This window comes from Rhineura floridana, chromosome 16, assembly GCF_030035675.1.
Source record: "Rhineura floridana isolate rRhiFlo1 chromosome 16, rRhiFlo1.hap2, whole genome shotgun sequence".
Taxonomy (NCBI): domain Eukaryota; kingdom Metazoa; phylum Chordata; class Lepidosauria; order Squamata; family Rhineuridae; genus Rhineura; species Rhineura floridana.
Window position 1 is genome coordinate 16,128,899 of NC_084495.1, and position 27,061 is coordinate 16,155,959.

The 27,061-nt window shown below is 41.1% G+C and overlaps 1 protein-coding gene across 2 annotated transcripts in view; it reads right to left on the bottom strand.

Annotated features, from left to right (window-relative positions):
* Positions 1-15,337: 15,337 nt before the first annotated feature.
* Positions 15,338-27,061, bottom strand: part of BRWD3 (bromodomain and WD repeat domain containing 3) — an 86,250-nt gene continuing 74,526 nt past the window's right edge. The window contains exons 37-40 of one of the 2 annotated variants that reach the window (XM_061599018.1): positions 25,172-25,341; positions 23,999-24,096; positions 22,992-23,144; positions 15,338-16,446 (exon numbers count right to left, since the gene is read on the bottom strand). In XM_061599018.1, coding sequence (XP_061455002.1) covers positions 15,680-16,446; positions 22,992-23,144; positions 23,999-24,096; positions 25,172-25,341 — 1,188 coding nt within the window. In that variant the 3' untranslated portion in view covers positions 15,338-15,679. Of the gene's footprint in view, positions 16,447-22,991; positions 23,151-23,998; positions 24,097-25,171; positions 25,342-27,061 lie in introns of both variants that reach the window. The other variant, XM_061599017.1, reaches the window with a different exon arrangement.

A 27,061-nucleotide genomic window follows, 5' to 3' on the forward strand; every position in this document is an offset into this window, starting at 1 on the left:
GGAGGAACTCTTTATTTCAACAGCACTATCTTTTTTATTTGGCAAGAGGGAAGGAAAGTCATTGGTAGAAACCAGTATTATATTTGAAGTGGAAGTACAGGTGATCCCCTTTTGAAGCAAGTACATCGAGCTGATTATCATGGCGTGCTATGCGTGAGACTCTGCAAGTCACAATTATTCCGGTGCATGCTGGAAGCCATTCATAAAACCTTTCATACTTTACCTTGGCCAAGCTGTGATGGCCTGCTACTCCAGCCGAGTGAAAAAGACAGCTATTTATAAAAGCCCTATCAGTATAAATGACTGTCCTCAAAGGCACAGGCCCCATCTACGCAAAACTGTAATTGCTTTCCCCAAAGAATGCTGAGAACTGCAGTTTGTGAAGGGTGCTCAGAGTTGTTAGGAGACCCCTATTTCCCTCACAGAGCTACAGTTCTCAGAGTGGTTTAACTGTCAAACCCTCTTCCCAGGGAACTCTGGGAATTGTACTCTGCGAGGGGGATAGGGGTCTCCTAACAACTCCCAGTACCCTTATCAAACTCCAGTTCCCAGGATTCTTTGGGGAAAGCCATGACTGTTTAAAGTGGTATGATTACATGTAGACCAGGCCCCCAAAAAGAAAAAATACACTGGCTGACTTTGGGTATATTTGTACTCCAATGAGATTTCTAATGGGAAGATGTAATTTTATCTCCCTCGAGACTATTTTTGTCTGTATTGTCAGTATATGTATGGTTGACAATATCAAAGGACCTTGGGCCAAAAAACGCTTATTCAGAGGAGATGGAATATTTCTGAGCAGTGTAGCTGGCTCCTTCCCTATGCATAGTGAGTGCAGCACAATTTCTGGGGTATTTGTTGGATCCCTGTGATTTTGCGTTTCCAGAAGGAAAATGGCAAGTGGTAACTGGTTGAAATTTGGAGACGTCGTATGGGTGACAGTTTGTGATAATCTCCTAGAATTATAACTCTGTAGGTCTACCCATGTGCAAATTATACAAGAAAAGGCAGAAATCTGCCCCCAGGCCTTTTTGCTGGAGTATTTTTGGACCCCCAGTGGGTTTTTGTTTCTAGAAGGAAAGCAGTAAATGGTAACAGCTGAAATTTGGGGATTTTGTACAGGTTAACATTTGTGACAATGTTATAGAATGACATCCCTATAGGTCTGTGTAAATTATGCAATGAAAATTGTACTTGTGGTCCAAAATGGACCATTGGTCTCACCTGAAGGGTGATTTTCCTATGAGTACGGACATCACAGCGGGTATTAGCTCCATCTATCGTGCGAAGGCAAGAATGTCTTTGAAGTCAAGACTAGGGGCGTCAGGCCCCTCCCACTCTCCAGTTCATTCGCAGCGAGTCTAAGGAGAAATATCTAAAAATACAAGAACAAGGCCAACAGACCTGGCAGCAGGAAAATAACACAATAGTACCATGCATAGTAACATGACTCCAACATAGCGGTATAACAGAACTAGAAGTCTTGACTTCACTCTTAAATTTAAATATAATAGCGTAACAGTAATATATAACACATTAGAAAATATATAGTCATCCTCCAACTGGGAGGGCCGTGATGTCCGTACTCATAGGAAAATCACCCTTCAGGTGAGACCAATGGTCCATTTTCCCTATGAGTCCGGCCATCACAGCGGGATGTACCAGAGCAGCCCATACAGGGTGGGACCACATGTTAGTCCTGATTAAGAACTTGTTGCAACACTCGTCTGTCAAAAGAAGCGTCAGCAGAGGCATAGCGATCAATTTTATAATGCCTTATAAACGAGTGTGGGGTAGACCAGACTGCAGCCCTACAAATATCGGCAACAGGAGCATTAGTGGCAAAAGCAGCCGAAGTGGCAGCTGACCTGGTAGAATGAGCCGTTATACTAGCTGGAACTGACAGCTTCAGAGACTCATAAGCTAAAGTGATACATGCCCTTAACCAATGGGATAAGGTAGAATTGGATACTTTATGTCCCATAGACCTTGGATGAAAGGATACAAACAGAGACTCCGTTCGTCGAATCTCTTGGGTCCTAGACAGGTAGGTCTTGAGAGCCCTCCGGACATCTAACGAATGCCAAGCCTTCTCGAGAGGATGGGTAGGATTCGGACAAAAGGAAGGCAAAACAATGTCCTGGTTGCAATGAAAAACCGAATCAACCTTGGGACGGAAGGATCAGTCTTCAGCACAACCGAGTCCTTATGGAAGACACAGAGGTGTCGAGCAGAAGACAATGCGCCCAACTCCGAAACACGTCTGGCAGATGTGATTGCAATCAGGAACAAGACCTTGAAGGACAGTATACGGAGGGGCACAGTCCTGATGGGTTCAAACGGAGGGCGTTGCAAGGCCTGCAGAACTTTCGGCAAACTCCATGAGGGAAACCGATGGACAACAGCCGGAGAGCGTAGGGCGATTCCCCTCAAAAAACGTTTGATGAATGGATGTGAGGAAATAGGAGCTCCAGTAGAGGACACTGAGAGAATGGACGACAGAGTAGATGCATGTCGGCGTAGAGTGTTGGGTCTAAGTCCCATCATGAAGCCGCTATGGAGATATTGCAGCACCTGTTGCATGGTGGCCTGGGAGGGATCGTGGTGGTGGAACTGGCACCACTTGGAGAAAGCCACCCAAGTATGTTGATAAATACGAGTGGTAGATGGTCTTCTCGAGGCCAAAATAATATCAATCACAGCGTCAGACAGGCCAGCTAACCTCAAGTGTCCCCGTTCAATTGCCACGCTGTTAGATTGAGCCAAGTAGGGTCCTGGTGCCATACTGGACCCTGGGATAGGAGGTCTGGCCTGACTGGAAGTGTCCAAGGCTCCATCATTGGTATTGCCAGAAGATCTGAGAACCACGGTCGGCGTGGCCAAAATGGTGCTATCAGAACCAGCTGTGCCCTCTCGGTTCGCGCCTTCCTCAAGGTTTTGGTTAACAATGGTATTGGAGGAAAGACGTACAAGAGACCGTCTGGCCACGGTATTGTCAGAGCATCTATTGCTTCCGCTGTTGAATCCAGGTATCGGGCAAAGTACCTGGGAAGTTGGCAATTGCGACTGGAGGCAAACAGGTCGATTGAGCATTCGCCGAACCGACTCTGAAGACGATGGAAAATGGCTGGGTGAAGTTTCCATTCCCCCAGAAAAACCTGTTGTCTGCTGAGCCAGTCTGCTGTCACATTCCAAATCCCTCTGAGATGTTCTCCTTTCAGGGATTGTAGATGATGATCTGCCCAGACAAAGATGAGGGAGGCTAGGTCCTGCAGAGGACGAGACCTGGGTCTGTTCAAATGTGATTTTACACACGTGTTGTCCGTTCGAATGAGGACATGGTCCAAAGGGAACAGAGACTGAAAATGAAGTAGAGCTAAATGTACAGCCTTTAGCTCCAGCCAGTTGATGCTTTGAGTCTGCTCTGTGGTGGACCAAACCCCCTGAACGTACTGGGAGTTGCAGTGGGCTCCCCAGCCGATGAGACTGGCATCTGTGGTTACAACAGTTCTGTGTGGTTCTCTGAACGGCGTGCCTTTGGAGAGGTGTTGGGACGTCGTCCACCAGCTGAATGACAGGCGCAGCGCGGGGGTCAAGTGAACTTTGCGATGGTTGGAGCTGGCAATGTCCTGTTGAAAGGGCAGTAGAATCCATTGAAGATGCCAAGTGTGGGCTCGAGCCCATGGCACAATATGGATTGTAGAAATGAACATTCCGAGCGCCCTGGCTAGAAGCATGACATCTGCTGATGTTTGTTGCATCAGGGACCTTGCGATGCTTGTGATGGCAGTGATGTGATCTGGAGCCAGGAATACCATTGCCTGCAGGGTGTCCAACATTGCCCCTAGATGTAGTAGGCGTTGAGTTGGTTGGAGATGGCTTTTGTCGAAGTTGACAAGCCAGCCGTAGGTCTCTGCCCTGGAAGCGTCGGTTCCAGGAGCCCCTGAATGAATTGGGGTCATAGGATCTGAAGTTGCGGCCTTGTCCTCCTGGCCGCGTTCCTTGAAAGGGCTGGTTAGTACGGAAGGAAGGAGATCACCTGAAAGGCCTGTGGTCGATGTTCTGGACAGTGGCCAGAACCGGTTTGTGGCCGTCTTTGGGATCAACCAGCACTGCCTTTAGAGCTTCCTCGCCGAACAGTAACGATCTGGAGTAAGGAGCCCTGGACAGATTCATTCTGGCCGCCCTGGACAGATTCATTCTGGCAGCTGAATCAGCTTGCCAGTGGCGAAGCCAGAGGGTCCGTCGAGCGACTATCTGAGCCGTCATGGCTCGTGCCCCCAATTGAGTGGTATCCAAGGTGGCATCGGCCACAAAAGCTGTCTTACGCAACTTTACCAGTGACCTTCTGAGGGCAACAGGATCAGGGCTAGTGTCCTCTAGAAGATCATCTAGCCACATCATAGCTGCTCTGGAGAAAATGGAGGCTGAAGTGGAGGCACGCATGGAGAGGGCAGTGGCCTCGTGATTTTTGCGGAGGGCGAAGTCTATTCGTCGCTCAGTAGTGTCCTTTAGTTGGGATTCCCCTTCCCTGGGCAAGAGAGAACGTGAAACGAGGCAAGCGATTGGTTCATCTATGCCAGGGACGTCTAACTTGGTGGCAAAGTCCAGAGCTAGGGCGTAAAACCTGTCAGCCAGGTTCTTGAAGCGGCGAGAATGGAATGGGTGAGCCCATTCTTCAAAGGCCAATTTGGCAATCGGGTCCGGCACCGGAAGGTAATGTTCAGTAGGTGCAGGGGATATGAGAACCTTGGCCCCTTTGATGGCTGGGGTGGAGGAAGTTGAAGGCGCAGTCTGGAGACCAAGGGTATTAACTACCCTGCGTGCCAGGGGCTGATAGTCTGAGGCATTAAACAAGCGATATGATGTATCCTCCTCATGATCTGAATATTCGCTCCAGTCATCTCCTTCAACGTGGTCAGTGAAGGATGATTCCTCCACATACGAGGCTTCGTCAAAAACTCTGCCTCTGGCTACATCAAAGGGGTTAGGTGAACAGGAAGGATGAGCTTCATGACACGCACGTTGGTCCATGTTGAGTTGGGGTATGGCAGGAACTTGTGGTGGTGACTGCATTTGGGTGAAAAATGCCAGCATGGCTTGAAGTTGGAAGAGGAAATCAGGGGACGGCAGCAGCCCAGTTGTGGTAGATGTTTGTGCCTGAGTGGCTATTGGAGCAGATGTTTGGGACGGTAAAACGGAGGGAGGCTGGTTGGGCGAAGGCTGAGTGTGGAAGCCAGCAAAATCTTCCTCGTCAGAGGAAGCAGCAGGGGAATGAAGTATGTCGCTTATGTGTGCCTGAGTTGCTGTGGTAGTGGTGGGGGTTGGCACAGAGGCATAGCATGGCCGCTTTGGTTTGCTATGGCTTGAAAGATGTTTTGTCTTAGCCATTGCTTTAATATGCTTAGGCTTAGTCGCCTTAGAGTGTTGCGGCTGGGCTGTTCGTGACATGCCTGGCTGATCTGGTTTGCTATGGCTTGAAAGATGTTTTGTCTTAGCCATTGCTTTAACATGCTTAGGCTTAGTCGCCTTAGAGTGTTGCGGCTGGGCTGTTTGTGACATGCCTGGCTGATCTCGCATCATATTGGCTGCTTGCGACATGCCTGGCTGATCTCGCATCATATTGGCTGCTTGCGACATGCCTGGCTGTTCTGCCATCTTATATTAACTTGGGTGCAGTACATGGCCACAGAGGGGGCAGGATGTAAAGACCCGAACTGGCACAGTGTACGACCACAGAGGGGATAGAATACACTGGCAGATGGCTAAGTGCACGGCCACAGAGGGGGCAGGATGCACTGTGGTATCAGCGTTAAAACAATATAGGCTGTGTAATATAGGCTGTATATTAGGCTTGGTACACGGCCACAGAGGGGGCAGGATGTACAAAATATAGTTCAGATTAGTGCTGCAGGCTGGATTTCAGGCGTGGTACACGGCCACAGAGGGGGCAGGATGTACTGAATATAATTCAGATTTATTAGAAGTCAGGCACTGATATTAAAGCTCCAGCCTTGATGATACTGAATATACTTCAAATTTAGTACAAGTCAGCCACTGATATTAAAGCTCCAGCCTTGATAATACTGAATATAATTCAGATTTAGTACAAGTCAGCTCCAGCCTTGATAATACTGAATATAGTTCAGATTTAGTACAAGTCAGACACTGATATTAAAGCTCCAGCCTTGATAATACTGAATATAATTCAGATTTAGTACAAGTCAGCCACTGATATTAAAGCTCCAGCCTTGATAATACTGAATATAATTCAGATTTAGTACAAGGCAGCCACTGATATTAAAGCTCCAGCCTTGATGATACTGAATATAATTCAAATTTAGTACAAGTCAGCCACTGATATTAAAGCTCCAGCCTTGATAATAGTGAATATAATTCAAATTTATTACAAGTCAGCCACTGATATTAAAGCTCCAGCCTTGATGGTACTGAATATAATTCAAATTTAGTACAAGTCAGCCACTGTAAATTTGTGTGTAAGGAAGCCCTGTAAGTCTGTCTACAACACACATACAACACACATACAGATAACTTGCAGGGAAGGTATCCGTTGGTTAATAAATGGGTAACAAAAAAGGCGGGAAATTTGAATTCAACAAAAATGGCGCCCGGAAAAAAGAGCGGGAAAAAATGATCCGAAAATGGCGGAGGGGGAAGAAGCAATGGCGGCCGACTGGTAACGAACTGGGGGAAGGGCTGCCCAGCACAGTCTCGCAGGGGGAGGCGCGGGGTTGATAGTCGCACTTGCGGCTCTAAAAAACCCCAAAAGGAGACTGCCGAGAGACGCCTGTGTCGGGAAAGGCAGCAGGAGGGAAGCCGCTGTCGCCGCCGAGTAAAGGGCTCTCCGCGGCGAAATTAAAGTCACGGAGAGAGAGGGAGAAAGAGAGGGCAGGAAGCCGCAAGCTCCCACCTGGGAGAGAACCGCAGCCGCAGTCTCTCCAAGAGCTCCTCAGAACGCTGCTTGAGACAGCCCAGCAGAGGGAAAAAATAGAGCCGCGAGCTCCCGATGGATGCAACAGAGCCAGGGGGAAAGCTCAAAAGCGGACAAAAACGAAGAGAACCGCAGCCGCGGACTCTGAGGGGACCCTCAAACAAGCTTCAAACAAGTAAGAGAGATAAGGTGAAATAAAGGCTCAAAAAATAAAAGGCTTAAAATTGGCCAAGAAACGTAGAGAACCGCAGCCGCGGTCTCTGAGGGAATCCTCAAACTTAAATGGAAAGTTAAACACAAACAGGGAAAGGAAGGACTTCAAACAAATATGCGAAACTTAGCTAAAAGCTACTTGCTACGCTTAAGATCCAATCTTGTTCGTACGAAGGCAAGAATGAACTGGAGAGTGGGAGGGGCCTGACGCCCCTAGTCTTGACTTCAAAGACATTCTTGCCTTCGCACGATAGGTGGAGCTAATACCCGCTGTGAGGACCGTACTCATAGGGAAAAGTACCCAAGTCTGCATGAAGGATTTATATAGGCATTCTGTCCAATCACAATAATTAGTCAGCAATGGTAATTAAACTACAAAGCCACAAAAACTTTCATGTGTGCAAGCTATTATTAATTCACCCTCAAGCTGTAATAAGGCCTATTTACATGCCCCAGTACTGGGCATCTCATACAGCAGACATGGGGAACCTGTGGCTCTTCAGAAGTTGCTACAACTCCCACAAACCCCAGCAAACATGGTCAATGGCCAGGAATGATGAGTTGTAGCTGAGCAATGTATGGAAGGCCCTAGGTTCCCCACACCTGTCCTGTGGCAACAAATAGTTATGCTAGATCAAATTGAAGATCCATGTAGTTGAGCGTTCTTTTTTTGTCTCAGTGATGAAGCAGAAACTTCCGTTAGTCCATGGGTATGAAGGCATCAGCCTTTGTCTACTATTGACCTTCACCATGCAGCCAGCAACTGCTATTTAAGGTGCACTGCTTCCAAACATGGGAGTTTCCAGAGAGCCCTGTCCACTGTCCAGTGGGAGGGATTACTCCCAAAGGTCTGAGACGCCCTCCAGGGGCCACAGAAGAACCGCTATGCATACCTTGTGAGATGCAGGAGCTAGCAACACCTCTTCAACTTGTGCACCTTCTTTTCATTGTTTCTCCAAATTATCCAAAGCTGCTTCTCTTGTTCACCAAGGAGGCTGGAAGCACCTGATTTGACCATCAGTTGCCGACTCCTAGTTTAGGGTTGTTGTTGTTTTAGAAGAATTCAATATCATTTACCATCAACAAATAGATTAAAAAAAACACACAATCAAATAATTTCTTTTTAATTAAGATAATCCCACAGCTGGAAAATGAAACATCCTAAATTACATTAAGTGACTTCCTTCCCCCTCCCTGCTACCCCCAAAAAAACTTCTAGGGAAAAAAGTTTACAAATTTACATTTTTTACAATACAAAAAACTAATAAGCTCATTGCATATAAATATTACATTTGGTCTGCCAACATCAAGTGGCATTAAAAATCCCTGAAGCATTTCATTTTAAAGGGACCTGAGATAGCAGATGTAAAGATATGAACACGGAGCATCCCCTGAAAACAAGATGGAAGCAAGACAATATCACTTTAAACCAGTTTGCGTGCACCTATTTTTTTGGGGGGGAGGGGTAGTTGAGGAGTATTTTATATTGTTAAGAATACAATATACAGAGCTTTTAGACGGCACTGAGTTTCCATGTGTCTGAAGCTCAACTGTAAAAACTGATACTTCTGAACAAAGTTTGCTGTGATGCTTTTATGAAAAAGAAGGAAGCGTAGGAGTGAGATCACAAAATAATAACTGAAAACTATCTTTGATATGGAAACATGCTTGATGAACAACACTTAAAAAAAAAACCTGTCTTGCCATGAGTTTGCACATCAAACCATTGTAAAATTGACAAGTTAAGACTACAATTGGAGGGGAGCAGTAGAGAAAGAGATATATGGTATCACCATGTTCAAATACTGACAACCTCATTTCAAGCACTCCTACTCTCTTGCACACCTTTTTTGTTTTTTGGGGGGAGGGAAAATAAGGAAGGCATGAAGTACAATCTTATAAAGACCAAGGCCTATTATTCTTAATGTATGTTGAGTTTATATTTAAATATTTGGATGGAAAATGTCAAAGCATTATGGCCGGTATGCAGATTATAGTTTCCAGTTTGCTTAAAAACAGTCTGCGAATGACATACCCACATCCATACATATACATGTATTTATAAAGCACCATTTTATATAATACTATAGGTTAAGGCTGTGACAGCAATTGCGCTTGAAAATACAGAGCACAACCCAACAGGGACCTTTCCTGTACTTACTCCTTTAAAATAAATAGTGGGCCAAGGCAAAGCTCACAAGCGTTTCCTGTTCAATGGGGCTTGCACAAGAGCTGATCAACATGCATTGCACCAATAACATTTTCTCAGGGATCCATAACGCATGAATTTGCTGTGGGCAGACATCTGATATACTAAGCGACACACATCCAACTGTTCTTTGTGTTTGATGGATCTCCCTCCCCCACTCAAATATAATTGCTAAAAACATTGCAGATTGATAATCACCATTGTAAACCCCCCCTTTTTAAAAAAATGTAAACATCTGGTATAGTAATATTTAAAAAGGACCTCTTGTTAAATGCAGTCATTTATATTACATGTTTTTAAGAACATAATGAGAACTCCTATGAGATTTCTATTTGATCCCTGTAGGTGTTGAACAGAGCCTTCTGCCTATAAATATTTAACTGTTCTTACAAAAAGAAAAGTTCTCATGACATTTTGTAGCATAAATTATAAATCCAATGCAATAACTTTAAAAATCATCCACTTTGTGATACACACAGAGCGGGAGCAGTTTTCTGCAAGTTAAAGTTGGTGAAACACTCTTAGGACTAATCTAGTACATCTTGCTTTGTCCAGATACATTATCAGTGACACTAGGTATAGATCAATTACTCAGCTCAACTTCAACCACTACCAACAGCTCTGCATGATTTGGATTAACGTTGAAAAATATTCTATAACCAGAGTTTCTAAGGCTGCAAAACAATAGAGGCAACATTCTGCAGGCAATTACATTCCCGCCACAAAAAAGCTAGAACACTTTAGTCTTTGATCTTGGAAGAAACAAAATTTAAAGATTACATGGGTAATGAGAAGGAACAAGTTTACTTGAACAAGATGTCCAGAAGGTTTATGGCAAGTCTTTGAAGGCTGGAACCCTTCGTTCTTATGGAGAGGCTGCCACTCAATCTTAAATTTTCCTTGGGGACTCTAATTTCTGTAAAGCAGGACTATACTGGGAACCTAGAGAACGTGCAACTTGCCTTTGTGATTGAATGCAAAAAGTCACAAACCCTTTACTTCTTGATGGCAGAGAATGTTTGAGAGAACTGTTTTAAAACTCAAGCTGATTTGACTATTTAAGATGCTGCCTCAACTTCAAAAGCTCAGCAAAGCATTCAATGCATTTCAGATGCATTTCAGTATCGCTCTTGACATTAGGTGAAACGTTTCAAATACCATAAGTGAAAAGCCAAAGCTTTCTCTTGTCTTATAGCAGGGAGGGAAACCTGAAATCTGTGAAAATAAGTCTTTCATATTTCTGCATATATCATGCTGGCTATTGCTCAAGATGGTCGGTTACTGTTCTGTTAGAAGGCCACTTCCAAAATGCGCATGGCAAATTGTATAAGCAGCCTGAGGCAAGCAACTGAGTAAACCACAGCCAGGAGCAATGAGGAATTCAGGTAAAACGGAGTAATTGCGTTTCACTGCAACAAAAAAATTTGCTGCAATTAAACACAACCAAGTTTTGAAAGGCCACTTTATATGATAAAGCTTTGGCATCCTTACAGAATCCCTTAAATCAACTCTACCTAGATGATCAGTGGCTACTTAATGAAACCCAGTACCATTTCCTTTCTAAATGCACTTTTCCTTTGGGAGGTTCATTGGTGAACATAATTTGGCATCAATAAGATGAAGTTCTTCAGTTATTGCCAGTTAGAATTACTGGGAGTAATACTAGGACACATAATGGGTTCACAGCACAAGATCGTAAGGCTTGAGGGATAGGGAGCATGGATGGGATATGCAGATAGCAGAGAACAAACAAAATAGAGAATAATTAAATAACCATACAAAAAGCAGGGGGTTAAAGCAGAATTTGAAGACTCAACTGCAGCAGGGCATTAACCTCCTAGAAGAAAGATGCTGTGCAGAAATTAATCTTGGAGGCAAAAACTAATGAAAAAAATGGCATATACAGCTAAAATTGATACTCATTAATGGCCTTTTGGGGGGGGAAGGGTGGTAGGAATCACTGAATAGTATTTCTGCTGGTCTACTCTGAGTAAAACTTAATTTGCTAACACCCAATCTATTCTCTGTCACCCTATTTTTCTGACGGAAATTTCTTTGGTCGGACACTGAATGACTGTAAAGCAGATCAATCTTAAAGAGCCTGAAGAGCTAGCCATACCCACATCATTAATTCATCCTGCAAGTAAACCTGCTGAAATGATTAGGGACCAAGCAAACTGAGAACTTGCCTCTCACATAAGCAAGAATCCCACATCTTCAGTTAATATTGGCTAAGTATAGGATCCTCAGCAGGGTTTAGACATTTGATCATTGCTGTAAGGATTCAGTAAATAAACACTAAAGATTGAAATAGATATATATCTTGAAGGCGGGGTGTGGTCTGTATTTGTATCAGATGAAGTGGGAATGAGTTTGTAGTCCTGAGGTGGTGGAGCTGTATCACTTCAGGCTGAATATGAGGGAAACACTTTTTAAAACCTTCCTCCATGTAAAACAACAAAGGAAACCCTTCCCTCCAAGGAGACAACCAATACAGAAGCATGCTAGCTGTTTATTTACGTTGGGTAAAAGGATGTTGGGGGTTTTTTTCTGACATGGGAAAGCATTCAAAAGTGCATTTCCCCATCTGCAGCTCGAAGCAGTACAGTCTACTCAACCACCGTAGCATTGTACCATTTTATTCCGCTGCAGATGGAGACTAGGCTAAAGCTATTCTTTGTCCAGTGATTGTGCTGGAACAGCTAGTACACTTTTTTGTTGTCATTCTTAGTTGAAGACACCGTGGTGCTATATTAAGCCTTAGTTGGTTCACTAAATTTCTGCAACTGCAACACTGAGGTCCCCACTTGGATCCCAAAATGTAATTGTAAATAGATCTCTTGATCTTCCTTACACTGTTTCAATGTGGCATTCTCTGGATTTTTCAAATCTGAAACCTTTATTTTGAAAAGTGTTTTGTGGCATTACACAAATTGTGGAGAAGGCGAGTCTACCATATCTCCAAGAGGCTACCTTAAATTGCAAGTGTCTGACCCGCACAGTGCCTGGTGAGTTGATGTCCAGCAATTGCACATGTGGAACTCCCACGGGGCAGGTGGTACTGGGGCACCAGCGGCAACTATAAGGATCTGAAAAGGGTGCAAGAAAAACAATAAGGAGGTACAATACAGTAGAGCCGTGGAAGGCCAAATCAGAGAGGTCCCAATAGCTGCCTATTGGAGAATGGGTCCAATTAGTTAAATCCTTTTATTATTTCCATGCCAATATTGCTACATGGTCCTATCCAATTTTAACTTTGGAAAGGACACACTGTCAAAGTCACTCATATATCAAGGTGGGTCACAACACCCTCAAACTACTACAAAAGAAACAAATAAATGGGTACAGGAGGGAATCTTCACTGAAAACTATCCAAAGAGCACCTTCGATCGCTCCTTGAAAGTTCAGACTAAAACCCCCAGTGGATTCACTGCCCCACTGACACCGGAGCCATCAGCCACCACGCACAAAAAACCCTCAGATCCTTTACACAGATGTTCTGTTGCTGTAGCACCCCTGCCGCCTAGCTCTTTGTCGTTCCTAAGCACAAAACCAATTCACACTTTTATCCTCACAAAATGATTTTGCTTTGCTGTCATCTTCACAGTACACAATTATGTCTAAACAAGGTATTACTGAAGACATTTCACCATATTTAGTTGTTGCTAAAAGGTGTACCCCCCCATACTGAATACTTTAAAAAGAGATGCTTCAGTAAGAGTTTTTTTAAAAAAAGTAAAAATCTTCTATGGACTCAGTTTAGTTCTTTAGAATACTATTTGTCCCCATAGTAGTTATGAGTAACTGTGGTGATTGCATCTTAGAACTAAAACAGCCATGCTGGCAGTAGCAACTGATGGCTCCATGTCAGTGAGGAGGTGGAATCTGCTCCAGGTTCTAGTTCTTGGACAGCTCCTTGAACGTTTGGACTAAACCTTGCCACCTTGACATGCAGCCACCAGCCGCCACTGCGTGCTGGCCTGGGGATGGGGCGGAGGATCATGCTAGAGAAGAGGCTTCCTTTCAAATACACACCTGCCACATACATTTGAAATGCTATACTGAACTGGAAGACTCCATATATGTGCATCCTGTGCTCCAACCCTGAATGCTCTCAGATGCAAACATGAAGCTCTTGAATTAAAGGATTGTCCCACTAATTTCAATGAAGGGAGCAGATCCATAGGATCAAACAGAACCCAGCAGTTTTGATGAAAGGAATCTCCATGCACACTTTGGGGCTTTCACGGGCAGAAGAGATCACTGGATCAGGATAACTGTGTGCCAAACATGACCTCTGGTTGCACCTAAAAATTAGACTGTATATAAATTCTTGGTTTCTATATTGTATAATTCATTAACACTGTTATTCTATTTTTGCCCTAACAGTCCTTAGCAATTTGAAAAAAGCCTTTCTATTTGACTGTTTTTGTTTTTTAAATCTATTAATGTTTTAACTATGGAAGATCCATACCACAGCCACTTTTATATGGATATGTGTATGCATGCATTTGATTACACATATTATATTTAAATAATCCTGCTGTAATTTTATGTAGATTTTTCAGTGTTACTAAGCGTGCCTAGCAAAAGGTTTGCTTACAAGACTATATAAAAATAATCTACATGAAATTTTGCCCATTTATTTTATTTTGGCTTCCTTTTCTCTTTCCCCTGCTCTGCCCATCTTTCTAGGCAATGTCTGATATTGTGAATTATACAAAACAGAAAAAAGAAACTCTCATCTCAAGAGAAAAAACCCCACATTTCAGGACCTTAATTTGCACTCAGGGGCAAACATCTCCAAGCCTAGATTTCTGTTTACATAGATGCACAATTAAACACTGTTACAAGCTCCCTGTCCAATTTTCAATATCAAACCATATGGCATCACACCCAACCAGAAAACCACTTGTGCCATTTGTGTTCAATTCAACAGGGGAGAATAAACCAGATTAGCACGCACAAAAAAATAACAGTGATTCATTCGGGTTCTTCCATTGAAGTGAATGGGGAAACCATTGAGAAGAGAGATCAATGACCTGGAGCTCCTTTGCCAATTAGTAATCTCTGAATCAAAGGTGCATCAATTTTTTTTTTGGAAGCTTCGGATGTTACAATTGTTTTAAAAGAAAACATGCAGTGGCCTGTCCATACTGAGTTTGCAATATTACCATGGTGTAAAAAAAAGTTCTGTCAAGGTTTCAAGGATCAAATTAAAAACACTCACCGATTTAGTAAGGAAAGTTTGTGCAAGCTCAATCCACTATCTGAATAAGTGAATCTATTAAAAGAATCTTCAGTATGATGATCAGATTTGAGCCTAATAAATGATTATTTTGTAGCTTACTGAGGAACTTTGCTACCATGTCACCTATTGCAGCCCTACAACTGAAGAAAACAAAAAGAATTTTCTCTGTACAGTTTCTATTATTTGCTTTCTATTATTTGCAAGTCTGGAGGTAGCTAAACTACTAGAAAAGCAGTGTTTGAAGAAGAGACAATTTCACCACTGATGTTAACATTATTAATGCTATAAAAATAGGAGGGCAACAGAAAAATAGAAGCAAGTTAACTTTTGCATTTGGCACCTATGTGTCTAGATATTCATAGTTCTCAAGTATTATTTTTTTATAATAATGTTAATGCATATGTTAGACATCATACGTTAAAGGTTTGCTACGTATTTACAAGGCACCAACCCCCTCTTTCTCCCTCTCATTTGTAAAACATGAATTAAGAACCAGTGGGAAAAGCAGATCAAGATACCCAAGTATGAACATACTTCATCAAAAATTCATAAAGTTTGGCTGGGGAAGATTAAAATAATCCAGTTCCTGCGCACAATAGAGAAACTGTAAACATTTTATAGCTGCCTTTAGGATCACTGTATTGTGCAAAAGTTATTACTGTATGTAAGAAATTTATGACAGACAATTTAAAAACTCTGTAAGAAGGTGCTGTTTCTATAATGCACACACACACACACACACACACACACAAACAAACAAAAAGGAGAGACTTCATAATCATGATTCAAATGCCACAGTCCTCTGAAAACTCAAGGTGTAGTGTGGGGAAGCATTTCTGCAGATACAGAATGCATGGGAAAGGCTTCTTTTGGCCAAGAACATGTGGCAATCAGAAGTCTTCAAACACACATATGGGCAAAATGGAAAAGCACCACAGAAAAACATAAGCTGAGTCCCCACACAATTTGCTTAGTAATTTTCTGGCAAAAATCCCTGCAGTAGAAGGCCTTTGATGTCTTAATGCCATTGTTCACTTCCATCGTTTCCCATTTGTCAGTAATTCCATCCCATGAGATGGCTGACCCTGGCCTTTTCTGTCATTTTCCGTACCCTGCCTGACCTGGACGTACCAAGGTTCAGGGGATCCTCAGTGTGCACAAAAGTGTCATTGTCAGAATCGTCATTATATAAAACGGTTCGCCTGCCCTCGTTCCTAGTTTTAATCCGAGGTGGCCTGCTGAACCGCCCGCCAAACGTGTTCTCACCGAAGCGTCCACCAAAAAGATTCTCAAATTCATCATCGGCAATTCGTGGGCGCTTGGCTCTGGAGGCCCCCCTGGAGGCTCCTCTCCCTCGGCCTCTTCTTCCTCCCCTGCCTCCTCTTCTTCCTCTGCCACAGCCTCTTCCTCCCCGGTTGCCTCGCCCCCCTCTGCTCCACCTACCCCATCGGCCCCATCTCCCTCTCCTTCCCGTCCCTCTCCCCTGCCAGTTTCTCTGCCCATTAGAGATGTGCCTTCGAATTTTTCTTTTCGGTTTCACTTGCACAGATTTGCTGTAGTCGTGGTCTCCATCTATGTAGTCCTGATCTGTTCTAGAGCTTGATTCAGAGTCTGAATCAGAGCCACATCTGCTTTCAGAACTTGCGCTTGATTGTGAATCTCCACTTTCTGAGGACGATAAACCTGGTTTTTCTTTTTGTTCTCTCTTCTCTTCACCTCCAGTATGTTCATCCTCTTCTGAAGCACTTGATAGCTTTCGCTTGACTGTTGCTCGGGGCTCTCTCTCATCACCATTTGTAAGGGGCTTTTCAGAAGGCTGATCTATAGATATTAAAACACATACATTTTTTATAATAGACATATCTATATGCCAATAAATGCTGCTACAGAGCTAGGTCTCAGCTTCCCAGAGAAAAGAAATGTTATTCCATCCTGGAAGAAATCTACTCACAGAACAAATAGTCTTGTTTCATACGTTCTCTTGCTACCAAACTACAAATGTGCCCTCAAAATGGATTGTTCTGCAATGTATTATTACATTTGCCTAAATGCAAGCAATTTCAAATTGAAGCAAAGAGTTGATATCTGTTTAAAGACAAATATGTGATTAAGTGCATTGCTGAATCAAGAGACAGACATCTACCAATTGCCAGACCCAGAAGATAGTACTGGACCATTGAACTAAGTTGCAAGACTGAGATTTTCCTCCAATAGATCACTGGGGCACTGCAATACCAGGGATGCTTCTGAGCCCTAATAAATCTTCTGCTAATAAATCTTCTTGAGCACATCCTTCTCAAGTCCTTTTCATGTCTGATTCCTGAGTCTGCCTGACTTGCATCCTATGAGGGCCTTCATCCTGCATGCAAGAACTGTCCATAGTTTGGTACATGGCATTACTCTAAACATGTATGCTAGCCAATCAGCTTGTGGAAGTCAGGACAATGACATCTCTGCAAAGTGGGGAAACACTGCAAAATGTCACATCTGCTACAGATCATTATAAACCTTTATGCAATGGACACTGGTTCATTAGAATGAGTCAGGCAGCGCCCCATTACCTCAGTCTACCCTGAAAGAGCCCTCACCTGCCTGCCTGACTTAATTACAAGCAGCCCATGGGGTGGCCCCAGCTGTCAGCTCCTGTTCTTCACTATATTAGGCTGCATTAACAGAAGTATAGTTTCCAAATTGCATGAAGTATTAGTTCCCCTCTCTTTAGCAGTGGTTAGGCCTCATCTTGAATACTGTGTCCAGTTCTGGTTTCCGCACTTCAAGGATGCAGACAAACTGGAGCGGGTTCAGAGGAGGGCAACAAAGATGATCAGGGGAATGGAAACAAAGCCCTATGAGGAGACACTGAAAGAACTGGGCATGTTTAGCCTGGAGAAGAGGAGACTGAGGGGAGATATGATAGCATTCTTTAAGTACATAAAAGGTTGTCACATAGAGGAGGGCCAGGATCTCTTCTCGATCGTCCCAGAGTGCAGGATACGGAATAATGGGCTCAAGTTGCAGAAAGCCAGATATCGATTGAACATCAGGAAAAACATCCTAACAGTTAAGGGTGGTACGACAATGGAACCAATAGAGAGGTAGTGGGCTCTCTGACACTGGAGGCATTCAGGAGGCAGCTGGACAGCCATCTGTCGGAAATGCTTGATTTGGATTCCTGCATTGAGCAGGGGGTTGGACTCGATGGCCTTATAGGCCCCTTCCAACTCTACTATTCTATGATTCTATGCAGTGGAGAAATCAGCAGGGAGGAGGATGGGACAAAACTGTAATTAGCTGAGCCCACCTATTCATTGGCTCTTGCTCCACCTACTGTTGGTCTCCCTGCCTTCCATCCTACCAGTTCCAATGGGTATCAACCTCCACTGTATTTTTACTAAAGAAAAGGTACAAATCTTGGAGAATAGAACAGATATACTAAATCTGGAATTAGAAAAAAACTTGGACTATATGGCTGTGACTGAAATGAGAAATAAAGAACACTGTTTGAGATTCCGTGCAATCCCTGAGGAATCAGGTGAAGACATCAGAGATAAAATTGTTAATGCTTTAGCAAAATTTCTGGATTTGAATGAAGATCGGATGGAATTTGAAATAGACAAAGTTTATAGAATTAATTCCAGATATGCAACAATGAAAAAAATACCAAGAGATGTGCTTGTTCACTTTATAAAGAAGACGACCAGAGATATGGTATTACAGCAACACTTTAAAAATACCTTTAAAATTTATGGTAAGGAAATACTGGTGATGAAAGAAATTCCTATTAGACTTTTACGTAAGAGAAAAGAATATGCTTTCCTTACAGAAAAACTTAAACAACGCAAAATTCAATTTAGATGGGATGTTCCAGAAGGAGTGATCTTTACATTCAGACAACAGAAATATAGATTGAATACTGTTCAAAAAGCAAGGGACTTCTTGAGAAAAGCTTCAAAAGATATGGATGAAGATAAACTCAAAGATATGGACATAATTCCTGGGGAACAAAGTCAACAAGGATATGCAGAGGAGGGGAAGGAAGATGATGGATTAAAAGGAGCACCAGGCACATTTTAAAATACATGCTTAAAGATGGATTACAAATACCTAACTTGGAATATAAATGGAGCCAACACGGCTCAGAAGAGAAAGAAAGTGTTTCATTATTTGAAAAAATTAAAATTGGATATAATTTGTTTACAAGAAACTCATATTAAGAAGAAAGATTCCAAATATTTGATTTGTAAAAATTTGGGTGAAGAATTTATTTCGGCTGGACCAAAAAAAAAAAATGGAGTTGTTCTCTACATTAACCCACAATTGCTTCCTAAATTGGTATTACTGGATGATAGTGGTAGATTTGTGGGGGTTGAAATTACTTTACAGGGTACAAACATTTTGGTAGTGGGTATTTATGCCCCCAATGAAGATAAAACAAGGTTTTACACAGGACTTATGGAAAAATTGTCAGAGTTTTCATATGATCATTGGTGTGTCATGGGTGATTGGAATGGGGTAATCTCACCAAAAATTGATAGGCTTTCTGAAAAAAATATCAAAGAGACACAGGGTAAATTACCGAAGATTTGCTTTGAATTGATGGAACATTTAGAATTGGTGGATACCTGGAGATATATAAATGATAACGCAAAGGAATTTACTTATTTTTCAGAAAGAAACAAAACATTCTCGAGGATTGATACGATTTGGATGTCTAAAATCCTAGCGAAGGATATTTTTAAAATGGATATATTACCAAAAACTTTTTCGGACCACAATCCTGTGATATTAACTTAAAAAAAAAAAATCTTGGATTTAGATGGAGACTAAATGAATCTTTATTACAGAATGACAAAGTAGTACAAGAATGTAAGAAGAAATTAAAAGAGTTTTTTGAACATTTTACATAAAGGAACAAGTGAAAATATTGTTTGGGATACAAGTAAGGCATTTATGAGGGGATATTTCATTAAATGTAACTCTGAATTAAAAAAAAAGAAACAACAGAAAATGCAATTAATTTTGGAAGAAATAAAACAAAAAGAGGAAGAATTGAAAAAGAATCCAACTAAAGTTTCTATTGTAAATCAAATTAAAATGCTACAGAAGCAAGTATCAATGCTGACAGTTAGAGAAATTGAAAGGAAACTAAATTTTGCTAAACAAAGGACTTTTGAATTTGCAAATAAACCTGGGAAATGGTTAGCATATAAATTAAGAAAAGAGCGTCAAAAAAATATTATTTTAAAGATACAAGAAGGAGATGAGACGCTGACAGATAATGTAAAAATCAAAAAGATTTTTCATCAATATTATTCAACATTGTACAAGTGTCAGGAAATTCCATCTGAAAAAATAGAAGAGTATATATCTAAACAGAATTTGCCTAAAATTACAGACTTTCAGAGACAAGCCATTAATGGCCCTATTACGTCAAGAGAGATATCTGAAGCTATAAACAAAATTAAATTAGGAAAGGCGCCAGGACCAGATGGGTTATCTGCAATGTATTATAAATGTTTGGAGGAAGAACTCTTGCTACCTTTACAGTCTACAATGAATCTTATTCTGCAAGAGGGAAAGATACCGGATAGTTGGAAAAATGCTAATATAACATTAATACCTAAAGAGGAGCAAGATTTAACTAAAACAAAAAATTATCGACCAATATCTCTATTGAATAATGACTATAAAATTTTTACAATGATCTTGGCAGAAAGATTGAAAATAATATTGCAACAATTTATTCAGGAAGATCAATCAGGGTTTTTACCTAAAAGACAATTACGTGACAACGTCAGGAATGTCTTGAATGTGTTGGAATATTTAGAACAATGAAATGATACACAAGCAGCTTTGATTTTTTTAGATGCTGAAAAAGCATTTGATAATTTGAATTGGAAATTTATGTTTCAGGTTTTGGAGCAAATGGATTTTGGAGACAATTTTATAAAATGGATTAGATCGATTTATACATCTCAGAAGGCTCAGATAATTGTTAACGGAGATTTAACGGATTCATGTGAAATACAAAAGGGTACAAGACAGGGATGTCCTTTATCTCCTCTTTTATTTATTCTGGTCTTAGAAGTGCTGCTTAGAGATATAAGGCAAGATAAAAGAATTTCGGGATTAAAGATAAAAAAAGAAGAATATAAATTGAGAGCATTTGCTGATGATTTGATAATTGTACTAGAAAACCCTTTGGAAGGAATTAATGTATTGATGGACAAATTAAAAGAATTTGGACCGTTAGCAGGATTTAAGATCAACAATCAAAAAACAAAGATGTTGGTGAAAAATTTAACTTTAAGGGATCAGAAAGAGTTAATGGACAAGACAGATTTTACAATAGAGAAAAAGTTGAAATATTTAGGTATTATTATGACAAATAAAAACTCAAAGTTGTTTCATAATAATTATGAAAAATTATGGACAGAGATTAAGAAAGATTTGCTAAGATGGGATAAACTACAATTGTCATTAATGGGTAGAATATCTGTGATAAAAATGAATGTATTACCGAGAATGATGTTTTTGTTTCAAACAATACCTGTAATATCCTCTGATTTACCTTTTAAACAATGGCAAAAAGATATCTCTAAATTTGTATGGCAAGGAAAAAAACCAAGAGTTAAATTTAAACTACTACAAGATGCCAAAGAAAGAGGAGGACTGGGATTACCAAATCTGAGACTTTATTTTGCTGCTTGCTGTCTAGTCTGGATAAAGGAATGGATCTTATTAAGGAATAAAAGACTATTGGATTTGGAGGGCCATAATTTGAAGTGGGGATGGCATGGATATCTATGGTATGACAAAGTAAAAGTAAATGTAGACTTTAACAATCATTTTATAAGACGTCCTCTGTTGAAAATATGGAATAGATATAAACCAAGGCTTTATTCGAAAATACCATTATGTGTCTCAAGTCAAGAAGCGTTTTACAGAAGAGAAATGGCTGGAAAAGAGAAATGGTTAACTTATCAAGAACTATTAGAAAATGTACATGGAGAATATATAATGAAAGAGAGAGAACAACTGACAAAGGAAGGATATAGTTTTCAATGGTTTGCCTATTTACAATTGTTAGAAAGATATAAAATGGACAAGAAAATGTATGGGTTTGAAATAAGTAAATCTGATTTTGAAATAGGATTGTGTACAAATGATGAAAATATAATTGCGAAAATGTATAAACTCTTACTGAAAATGGATATGGAGGAAGAACAAGTAAAAGAGTGTATGGTAAAGTGGGCAAAAAATTTTGGTTATAATATACAAATGGATCAATGGGAAAATATGTGGAAAAAAGGCTTGACATTTACACTATGCTATAATCTCAAAGAAACTTTTTATAAAATGATGTACCGTTGGTACATGACTCCAGAAAAGTTGTCAAAAATGTATAGTAATGTTTCTAATGTTTGTTGGAAATGTAAACAACAAGAAGGATCATTTTATCATATGTGGTGGCTGTGTAAAAAGGCAAAATCATTTTGGGCACAGATAGGTAGGAAGATGCAAAAAATTCTAAAGATAAACATTCAGTCAAAACCAGAATTTTTTTTATTGGGTTTTATGGATAAACAAATAGAAAAGAAATATGGAAGAATAATATTATATATGATTACGGCAGCAAGATTATTATATGCACAAAAGTGGAAAATGGAATCAACACCAACAATGGAAGAATGGCTATTGAAATTAATGGATTTAGTAGAAATGGATAAATTGACATGTCTACTTAGAGAAAAATCGACAGATACATTTCTTAAGGAATGGAAGCCTCTCTTAGACTTTTTGTTGAAAGATCAAAATAAAATGATGATACTGGGATTTGACGATTAACTAAGATAGCCTATGGAGAAAAGGGATTCTGTATGTACACATTAAGGGACAGGTTTGATGTATATTATATACTTATAGCTGATCTGCGACAAATCGGAAGTCAACTATTTTATTTTTATTTTTTGTTGTATGTTTTTTTTGACTTTGTTTTGTTTGTTTTTTTGAAAAATTTGAATAAAAATTATTAAAAAAAAAAAAACCTCCACTGTATTTTTGTCAAAAATAGTAATCTGCCTTGAGGTTTGCACATTCTTGGAGCTGACCTAGTAGGAATGTCCTCCCTCCCAGAGAAAGCTCTGCCACATTGTTGCCTTGTGGCTAGATAAGTGAGACAATCAGAAGGATGTGAAAGCAAACAAGCCAACACGATTAGGGGCAGTATATTTTCTGGGACATAATCTAACAGAACTTTTGTTTAACAAAGCACAAGAATCATAGCCCCTCTGTAACCAATTGGAATCCTAAAACAACAACAACAAAGAGAAAGAGAAAGAATCTTGATTCCGCCGGTTTCCCACCTTGTTTAACTGGTGTGGATTTATTTCTGACTAGCCTATTTTTTCCTGCTTCGACATCATTTCCAATACGATTCTGGATGTTTGAGCCAGATGAAGAAGGGTGACTTTCCATCTCTTCAGCAGCAGCTGAGCCAGGTGGTTCCTCAGTAGTATCTGAAACTTTAAACATAAGCTTGGCAATGGAAGCAAAATGGTGCATTTGGGGAAAAGGTCAATAAATGGATTTCCAAGTGGAAATACAATAATAGTTTGCCTCAAACCCTTGATGACAAGAGTGTCCCTAAGGAAACTTCTTTTTCCATTAATGAATGGGTGGGGAATTTGTGACTCTCCAGATGTGGTTGGACTTCAGCTCCCATCAGCCCCAGCCAGCATGGACAATGGTCAGGGTTGATGGGAGTTGTTGTCCAGCAATATCTAGAAGGCCACAGGTTCCTTGTCTTTGCTGTATTAACTTGGTCATCTCTTCCCCAGAGAACTGTGCACATAAGGATATGCACAAATGTACAATTTTCAATTCTTGGGCAGGGGGACCACATAGAAACGGAATAAAGAAGCAAACATGGCAGCTGAAGGGAAGCGGGCAGCAACAGGTACTGTAGATTGCTATTCTATCTCATCTGTGCATTTTTGCATGGGACGAGGCACGTAGAAAATCTGTTGAACAAGCCTGAGGATGCTGACCGGTCTGGGGAAAAGATCTGGCACTCTGTAGCACAGGGTGAGATATAAGGTGGAATGGAGGAAAGCTCACCTGGATCAAAGGCACAAGAAAGGGTGAGACTCCTTCCTCTGTGACACGAGGTCTATTTTAAGGTTAAGAGTGGGATGGGGCATCATCTCTGGCTACCCAGGCTTTTGGTGGTGAACTGGTATGGCAGCAAATGACTGGTGCCCTTGTGAGTCAAGTATGCTTGCTGGAAGCAAGGTAGAAAAGTGGAGCGCAGATGCGCACATGGTTTTGGGTGGGAAAGGTAGAAAAGGTCATTGCTTCTAAATCCACTTACCATGAGATGAAACTGAAGAATTAGTCCTAGTTAAAGGCAGTGAGGTATTCAAGTTTGTTTTAGGCTGCATCTTCAGTTGTTTTTGTTTTCCTTTGGGGCTAAAAGCATGGCAAATATATATATATATATATGTTAATGCATTATTCTTAATATGGACTTTTGTGAAGTCTGAATCATAGTTATGCCCACATTGTCCCTCCTGTGTCTTTCATTGCAGCTTAGCATGCTTTACAAGACAATATGTATATTGTTTTTCTCCCTGTCTCTCTAGAAATCTATTTTACCAATTTTATTGTGGTACATAAAGTGCTGTAAAGGCCAGTTGATAAGGTGGAGTGGATGGCAGCAGTATAAAACAAACATATTACTAAATTATTGTCAGTTTTGAAAGCAACAGAACTTCACCCAATTTATGTCATTGAATGCAAAAGACCAGGATGTCATATCCAATATGTAGGAAAAACCACAACTGACCTACGCACACGCTTCAGAAACCACAAATTGGCAATCTTAACAAAAAAAGTGGAGCAACCAGTTGCAAAACATTTCAACATGGAGGGTCACAGCCTGTTGGACTTTTCTGTAACAGCGATAGAGATGCCAACAGATCCAGCAGCACTGACTAAAAGGGAGAACTTTTGGATATACTCTCTGGACACATTGGCACCACATGGCCTGAACCTGGAGGACAGTACCACCACTACTTAGCTTCTGCAAATGAAGCCCCTCTGAGCATCCCATCCTCAAAGCTCTATAACTGCCACCTTGGTAACAGCGTTTGTATGTTAGCAGCTGATGAAGGCGGAAGCCAAAACGTTTTGGTATTACAATAAAAACCTCTGTTTTGTTAATCACAATTACGTACACTAAATTATTATCATTTATTAAAGAAGAATTTTAACCTGCCTTTCTGGGAACACTGTCCTCCCAAGCATACAAGACCCTAAAATAAAGCTAAAGATGTCTTGAAGTACAGCACAATTTATCCAAATGTAGCCTTGAATAAATGTCGCTTCACAGGACCAGTGGTGATAAGGCTGTTTCTCTGGGGAGGGAGTTTCAAAGATGTGGGGCTGCTATTAAGAAAGCCCTATCCCTAGTATCCACAAGCCTAACAGCCCTCAATGTACATGAATTCATGATTATACATTTAGCAAGCACCTGAATTGTTACCTGGGTGCTCTGCTGCTGGAAGAAGAACTGCTGCTGCTCCGGAGTCGTTTTTGGTACCGTAGCAGCGGCTTTCGCCTCTTCTGATATTGCACTGCTGACTTGTACTCAGAAATTATAGTTTTAATATGATTTTCAAATAAGGCAGATAATCGGAGTGTCATGCTGTAGATCTGGCAAGTTGGGGGAGAAAGAAGCAAAACAATCACATCCTAGAGTCAATGTCCGTGCAGGAGACCTGGCACAGCTTAGAATGGGGAGACCTGGGTTCAAAATCCCTGCTCAGCCACAAACCATGCTGGGTGATTCTGGGCCAGTCACTACCTCCCAAAGTGGGAGACACCACAGATACCATCTCGGCCTCCTTATAATAATATTTGATGGGTTGCACTGTAAATGTGCCAATCCATTTGAAAAAGTTAAGTAAAATCCCTGGGAATTTAATGCAGAGTGCGGAAGGAAGATCAGTCATCTCTCAACATTCAGCGTGAGATGATGAGTAATGTTTGGAGGCAGGCCATGCAGCAGCTAAATTGAGGGGCACCAACAGCATTGCTGCCTGCTCAGCCAACCCCTGCTCTCAGATTTTTGGTACCGTTGGGGAAGCTCAAAGTTTTCAGGCTGGAGCACAAACTGAAATCTAGAGCCTCAAATAGTCGCCTTTACATACACTAAAAATTATTATCATTATTGTGCCCTTCAATCCAGGGGCTCTCAGGGAAGTACACAAAATTTCATTGAAACAGATTTGCTATGTTGTAACATAAAGCCCTTACCAAGATTGACCATAAAAAAACAGCAGTCCAGCAGCAATATTACGTGTACAGAATTCATTCATATCACATGTGGTCACTGCAGCAAGTATACTTTATCCAAAATATTGGAGAACAGATCAAACACATACAAAGAGAAAGACTGGCAATGCACCGTGTTCAGTTATGCAATCAGGGTTAATCTTTTTGTTTATTTTATTTATGTTCCTTCCAGAAGGAGCCCAAGGCAGAAAACCAACAAAACACTAAAAACATCTACAAATCATCTTTAAAAACATAATTTAAAAAATCTTAAAAAGCAATTCCAGCACAGACACAGACTGGGATAAGGTCTCAAAAGGCTTGTTAAAAGAGGATGATCTTCAGAAGGCACTGTTTAATATTTAAGTGGAGGAAATTCCAACAGGTGAGTGCCACAACACTAAAGGCCCACTTCCTATGTTGTGTGGAACAGACCTCCTGATGCGGTTGTATCTGCAGGAGGCCCTCACCTGCCGAGCATAGTGATCAAGTTGGTATATAAGGGGTAAAACAATATTTCAGATATCCTGGTTCCAAACTGTATAGGGCTTTTATATGCCAAAAATGAACAGAATACCTTCAAATTAAAGAAGAGTTGCAAAGCAAATATTTTTACTATTCATAAATTACCTTGGTTGGTGGAACCTCCTATTGCAGGAAGCAACACAGGAAGCCACCTTGTACCAGGTCAGACTACTGGTACACCTAACTGGCAGTTCTCTCTCTCCAAGGCAGAGAAGGATCCTTCCCAGCTCTGCTATCCTTCTTTAAGTCAAGACAGATTGGGGAATGAACTTCGAACTGACTACACAGAAGAATGCGTTCTACCACTGAGTTATGATGCAAATCATCCTTGGGCCTAGTCGGGCTGCCATTTGAGGATTGTTGGGGCTACTGATGGTCTTGAACTACGTGCAAGCCACCACAGAAGAAAGACATAGGAAGCTGACGTATACTAAGTCTTTGATCAACTAGACGATTATTGTCTACTCTGACTAATAATGACTCTCTGGGGTCTCAGGCAGATGTCATTACCATCATCTGTAACCTGCTCCTTATTTTTTTTTTAAAGTGGAGATGCCAGAGATTGAACCTGGGA